At 39.9% G+C, this 6780-nt stretch overlaps 1 protein-coding gene across 1 annotated transcript; it reads left to right on the top strand.

Annotated features, from left to right (window-relative positions):
* Positions 1 to 1077: 1077 nt before the first annotated feature.
* On the top strand, positions 1078 to 4459 carry LOC113698808 (zinc finger protein GAI-ASSOCIATED FACTOR 1). Its single transcript, XM_027218756.2, has 4 exons — positions 1078 to 1883; positions 1968 to 2364; positions 2463 to 2677; positions 3224 to 4459. Exons 1-4 carry the CDS (start codon positions 1742 to 1744, stop codon positions 4006 to 4008), a joined length of 1539 nt encoding a protein of 512 aa, XP_027074557.1. The 5' UTR covers positions 1078 to 1741; the 3' UTR covers positions 4009 to 4459.
* Positions 4460 to 6780: the final 2321 nt, after the last annotated feature.

The raw sequence follows: 6780 nt of genomic DNA, 5'->3' as shown, positions 1-6780 counted from the left end.
CTCATCAAAAGTCTAACAATGATATCGATGCTTTTCTTGTGGGATAAGGCATTTTTCACCGGGAAAAAAACCTCCAGGGTGAATGATGATTAGACGATTAGTCTTAATAAAGCAACTTATTAGTACTTATTACGAGATGGAATTAGAGAGCCAGGTTCATGTGTTCGTTTGGTGCTACAGGGGATGTGTGAAATGGAGACTGGACGCAGGGCATAAATCAGTAAGAGGATGGGATGATTACTTATGACACATGTCCTGATTTCTTAATCAACAATAGGTTGCACTCAACGGTGCAAATTGCACATAATTGCTACTGCATAAAACCCTTTTGCTCGCTCTACAACTTAGAGACCACAATGCATTTATATTCATCGTACATAAAAAAATGCATTGATAAAAAAAAATGATTGAGAAACGTATTGATGTTGTAAGTAAATAAATTTTAATAAATAAACGAGAGTCTTTGAATATACACCGTAAAGCCTAATTGAAACAAACAATTACCAAAATTTATTTTAAAAATTTAATACAAATTATATATATCACAAAATAAAATTGTGCAGAAATTTATAATTGAAAGTCAAAATTGTAAAGGCCATGGCAAGAAAAATCAAAAGGGTCTAGACACATGCGGTTGAAGTTTCGGTGCGGTTGACTGTAAGGTTACCATACGTTTTTGCATAATTTAATATACACTAATATAATTATTATTATTTCTGTAAACTACACTAATAAAATATTTCTGAAATATATTATTATAGCTTTCTTTTTTTTTTTTCTGAAAAAACACTACAATAATCACTAATTTTTATCGAAAGCTAAACGTACGTGTCCCAATCCCACGTCGAAAACATTTTGAGCAGCACTAGCAGAGTTGCAGTCTGCACTCTGCACCATCATTAAACTCTTCTGTTTTTAACTGAAACTCTACCACACCGTATGGTCAGGTCAACAATGAAACCGTGGTTAAAAAGTGAGCCACAAAACTTAACCCGTCATTATCTTTCGCCCTTCTCCCCATTTACTGTTGATGATTTCTAATTAATTTATTAGCTCTTCTTTAATCAAATCCACATCGGCTACCTGTTCTATGATCTAAACATTACACGACTGTAGACCAAACACAAGAAGACTTTCACATCTTCTTCTCTCTCTCTCTCTGCCCTCCTAAATTTCCTCTTTCATCTAGTTTTCTGAGCCGTCTTCTTGAAAGTACTGCTCCCCAGCCCAATTTCCGGCATTTGCATCGGAGAAAACGTCACCGGAAATTCAAGAAGCTCGGTGCTGAAATGTTTTCTGGTTATTAGACAGGTGAACAGCTACCTAGATTTAAGGTCCATGTTCTAGAAACCTCATGAAGTATAGCAAAATTTCATCTTCTTTTAGCTGAAGATACTCATGTCGTGCTCACCGGCGATAATTCTCTGGCGACTCTGATTCCGTTATCTGCAGAGCTTACAGGTGGTGGTTCTGTGAAGTGGGATTTGCTAATTAGCTCATTTCTGATCTGGTCGTGGTCAAAAGTTGATCGTAGTTGGTAGTTGGCGATATATTTTTTTTTTTTTAAATTAGATTGACTGGTGGATAGATACACAAGTCTGAGAGCTGAGTGCTGTGACCATAAGCCGTAGAAACGAAAAAGGAGCTTTATATCCTAAAAGTTTTTTTGCAGCATAAATGCCCCAAAATTTCCCTTTCTAGCAGTCTAAAAATCCCTTTTAACAACTCCAGTACTCTTTCCATGCCTGCCGATATGGATAACTCTTCTGTCATGAATGATTCTACCGCTTCCGGTGATGCCAGTGCTTCTTCTTCAGGCAATCAAGCGGCAGCCCCTCCTACATCATCTGCCAAGAAAAAACGAAATCTCCCAGGCATGCCAGGTAAAAGAGCCAGAAAGGAAAACATAAAAAGACTGGTAATCTGTTTTTGCTTATTGCTGAAGTTTCATTTTGTTTTTCTCTTAGATCCGGATGCAGAGGTGATTGCTTTGTCACCAAAGACTCTGTTGGCAACAAATAGATTTGTGTGCGAAATTTGCAATAAAGGGTTCCAAAGGGACCAGAATTTGCAGCTGCATCGGAGAGGACATAATTTGCCTTGGAAACTTAGGCAGAGATCGAGCAAAGAGGTCAAGAAGAGAGTTTATGTATGCCCTGAACTCACCTGTGTTCACCACGATCCTTCTCGAGCATTGGGCGATTTGACCGGAATTAAGAAGCATTTCTGCAGAAAACATGGCGAAAAGAAGTGGAAATGCGACAAGTGTTCGAAGAAATATGCTGTTCAGTCTGATTGGAAAGCTCATTCAAAGATTTGTGGAACTAGAGAATATAAATGTGATTGTGGGACTCTGTTTTCAAGGTTAACTGATCTTTTCCCTACCTTGTTAAGATAAATTTTTCCCTCTGTTTTTCTTTTTATTTTCAAGAATGATGTTAATGTCTGTTTGATGATTGCAGGAGGGATAGCTTTATTACACACAGAGCTTTTTGTGATGCATTAGCTGAGGAGAGTGCAAAAGCACAGACAGTTGAGGCACTTCCAGCTCCTACTGCTGATGATGAGGAGCCGAAGCTTCAAACACTTGCATCCTCATCACCACCACCTTCGGTAGCAGTTCAGCCTCCTCCACCAGCTGCTTTAGTATCTTCAGCTTTGCCTGTTCAAAATCCAGGTATTTCTGCTCGAAACTGCCAATTTGTAGCTCAGCCTCCTCCACCTACTGCTGATGATGGGTAGTTATGTAGCTCTGTAGTCCGGGTTTTGTCGGATGTATATCATACTTTTGCCGGGAAAAAAGAAAAGAAAAGCAAACTGTTGTTGTTGTTTCTTTGTCTATTAATCTTGGAGTCTAGTTGTTTTTGTCTGTTCCCCTTCTTTGTTGTTATCTGCATCTATGGTTGACTAGATTTACTCCCTTGCTATAAGAACAAGGATGAACTACTACTAACTTCAATTGGGGAAAACCATATCTCAACTATGAATAAAAAATTGAGATTGAATCTAAGCAATCTTTTGGTAAAGAATGGACAGAGATCCAGCCAAAAGCTAAAAGTTAAGTTGATGCCGAGAAAGGAGGGTATTATTGAATCTCTTTTAATCATATACAAAGCTCTTTAATAAGAAAGGTTATACTTTCGTCATTTCTTGCTTCTTTACCAGGGAATGCTCTTTTTTTTTTTTCGCTCATTCTTTTTATATGATTTGTTTAATTCAACAGAGGGACCTGAAAATCCCAAGCAAAGTCCCGCTCCACCTCAGATTCTAGAGGAAACATCTGTTGTGACCAGCTTAACCGGCAGCTGTGGTAGCAGCAGCAGCTCAAGCAGTCATGGAAGTACTAGCAGCAGCGTGTTTGCAAGCTTATTTGCCTCATCAACAACATCGGCAAGCTTGCAATCTCAAACACCTGAATTTACTGACTTGTTTAGAGCTGTGGCTCGTCCTGAGAATGCATCTGAAGTCGTAGCGTCTTCTTCCACGGAACCCATATCCCTCTGTCTTGCTACAAGTCACGGTTCATCAATTTTTGGAACAGCAGGGCAAGAGCGTAGGCAGTATGCGCCTGCACCACAACCTGCCATGTCTGCAACAGCATTACTGCAAAAAGCTGCTCAGATTGGAGCAGCAGCAACTAATGCTTCACTCCTGAGAGGGTTCGGGATTGTTTCTTCGGCGTCAGCTTCCAGCGGGCAGCAGGAGTGGAGTGGGAGGGGAATTGAGTCTGATAGTGCATCATTGGCAGCAGGCCTGGGACTTGGGCTGCCATGTGACGGTGGGTCTAGCTTGAAGGAACTGATGTTGGGGACTCCATCTGTATTCGGTCCCAAGCATACTACCCTTGACCTTCTTGGATTGGGGATGGCAGCTGGTGGAGGCCCATCAGGCGGATTTTCTGCCTTAATGACATCAATTGGTGGCGGCCTTGATGTTGCTGCTGCTGCAGCGGCAACATTTGGTGGCAGCGGCGAGTACTCTGGTAAAGATATGGGAAGGGGATCATGACAACAATTAGAACATTTGTTTTCATGAAAGTCAAGGCTTTCATAGTTGACATTTCGGAAGTGTGATTTGTGAGGTGGCATCGAGCTTTATTATCAATTAGTCTTGCAGCAGCAAATAGCGACTCTTGGCCCGGCGATGCTCCTTAAAAAATTAAGCATTACAGTATAGGCAGTGAGAGTGAGTCGGTTTTAATATTTGTTCTGCTGCCTGTCAAGGTTGAAGAGACCCTTTCCGTGAAATATAAGTAGCCAAAGGTCCTGAGACCTTTTAAACACTTTTGATTATATATGTAAGATGATGTTAAAATGGTGGCACTTTTGTGAGTATAATAGTAGAAGATAGGAGTAAAAGCAATCGGCCACAATGTTGGTGAATAGTCCAGTATTCGGTACGGTTACTGATAATCCAAGATCAGATTAGATTAATTACTACTGGTTTATTTATGACATCATACCCATGAGCTCCAATAATTTTTTCTTCTACACGGTTCAACCAGAAAACCGGGGAGTAATTATTTTTGTACATTGGGGGTGGAAGCATCAACATATTTCCATTACTTGCTAGAGACTACGAATAAGAAATTGCTTCTGCACTCCAAGCTTGAACTAGTATCTCATTTGTAGGACGGATAACTATTTTGACTCAACACTATATAGTCTTCTTGTGGATCGGGTGTAAAAAAAAAAAAAACGTAAGAGATAGCTAGGAGTAGAGCTGTTAATCGAGTCAAATTCGAGCACACGATAATCGAGTTTGACTCGAATCTCTAATTGAGCTAGTTCGAGTTTGCTCGATTAGTAATTCAAGTTTCACAAGCTGTTCGAGATCGACTCGGTATACTCGATCGAAAACTCGAGTTCGACCTCGAACTCGAATTTAAAATTGAGCCGAGTTTATTAAGTTCAAACGAGTCGAACTCGAGTTCAAAATCGAGCCGAGTTTATTAAGCTCAAGCTCGTTTGGGAGATGAATATTAGGGGCAAGACCGAAAGAGGAAAGAAAAAAGTAGGACTAGAAATGAGAGAATGAATTAGGTAAAAATATCAAATACACAATGAAATGATCTTACCATTCGAGCCTAAACGAGTCGAGCATAACTCGGCTCATCTATTAAATAAGCGTAAAGTTGAATTCGAGATCGGCTCCTTTCTCTCATTAAACTAACTGAGTTGAACCCCTTATCGAATCGGATCGAACTTGGCTCGCGAGCTATTCGGTTCGATTAACCGCTCTAGCTAGGAACGGTGAAATAGAAATGGGGGCCCTGATTAAAACAAATATGGTAATTTTGTGGTTGTTTTTGTGCAGAGCAGACGGATTGAGTAAAAGGAGTAATCAGGATGAGTGAGAGACATTATTGGCCTTCACAGAGCAGTAAAGTGGGGTTTAACTTTTGTACTTATTCCAGAATTCCGTGCCAAGTAGCACGGCCTCTATAGTATAGGGAACGTGTCACCCACTCTACTCTACTCCATGCGAACAATTCATGGCAAGCCAAAGCCTCCGCTTCTTCGTGCTTCTAACACGACGTGGCGTGTAAAAAACATTTATCTCGTACATCCACGGTAAAACTTTTACGTTTTACTGTAAACGTCAAGCGCCCTTGCTTGAATTGTGATTTTTTACAGAAAAAAAAAATATATATATATATAATATTTTTTAATTATTATTTTAAGTCATATATATTAAATCCAATCGTTACAATATTTTTCTTTATAAAAATTTTTAAAAATCACAATACAAACGGCACTACTGTTAAAACACACAATCACGCTGGTGCAGGATCAAACAATTGGAATTGCGTTACAGGTCACAGGGCCTGTTGTTATATTGCACAGTGATAGCATCTTGGTGCACGAGTTTTGCATGCACAAATAAGCCCCTAATGTCGTCCAAAAGTTGGGTTGGGGGACACAAAAGTCGGGAATTGTGGATGAACAACAAAAAGACAATTTTGCAAGCAGGGGATTAATAATGCACGTTTGTGTTCCAATTAGGGATGTAATCGAGTCAAGTCGAGCTCGAGTATCGCTATACTCGAGCTCGACTCGACTCATACACACAGAAGCTCGAGCTCGACTCGAGCTCGATCGAGCCCGAAAATCGATACTCGAAGATCGACTCGAAGAATTTCATTTAGGCTCGAGACTCGACTCGATAAGGCTCGATCTTTAATCGAGCCTTATCAAGTCGAGTCTTATCAAGCTTTTTGACTCGATTTGACCAAAAAACCAGATCAAAGGTGACGTTTTGGGAAGATTCAAAGGCAAGCAAGTAGCTATCAGCTGGAGTAAATGAGGCATAAAATCCATGATTCATCAATACAAATACAACCAAAAGTATCCACATTCTACCTCCCACAGTTAGCATCTTTAACACCCCTAAAAATCAGATTCACCACAAAGAAGAATAGAGAAGAAAAAAGGGAAATTCCCACTTGCTGGATTGCTTGACATGAAACTTTCAAATTCAGCAATTACCCACCAACGGTAGGTGCCCACAAGAGCAGAAAATATGGATGATTCTAATTCCTCGAATCATAGTTCCTAAGTGTGCTGCAAAAGTACCCAAACTAACCAAAATTCCCCACAAAATTTCAAAACTCAGCAAAACATGAGCTGAGCCACCAAATTGAGAGACAAACAATTATCTCAAACAAGCATGTGAGGTTGCTCAAATCCGAATTTGGGCAAATTCATCACACCTAGTTGGTCAAATCATAACACAAAGGATTTTGAAGTCAGTCTTAGCTATATTTTTGCACACCATTAT

This window comes from Coffea arabica, chromosome 7c (genome assembly GCF_036785885.1).
Source record: "Coffea arabica cultivar ET-39 chromosome 7c, Coffea Arabica ET-39 HiFi, whole genome shotgun sequence".
Classification (NCBI taxonomy): domain Eukaryota; kingdom Viridiplantae; phylum Streptophyta; class Magnoliopsida; order Gentianales; family Rubiaceae; genus Coffea; species Coffea arabica.
The sequence above is the reverse complement of the archived record's forward strand: the minus strand, read 5'-3'. Positions and strand labels throughout refer to the sequence as shown.

Bases quoted from the DNA above. Each gene is read 5' to 3' on its own strand.
- LOC113698808 (XM_027218756.2), top strand. From the start codon at position 1,742: ATGCCTGCCGATATGGATAACTCTTCTGTCATGAATGATTCTACCGCT. The intron at 2,365-2,462 runs GTTAACTGATCT...TGATGATTGCAG, and splicing joins TGTGGGACTCTGTTTTCAAG to GAGGGATAGCTTTATTACAC. The intron at 2,678-3,223 runs GTATTTCTGCTC...TTAATTCAACAG, and splicing joins TTTGCCTGTTCAAAATCCAG to AGGGACCTGAAAATCCCAAG.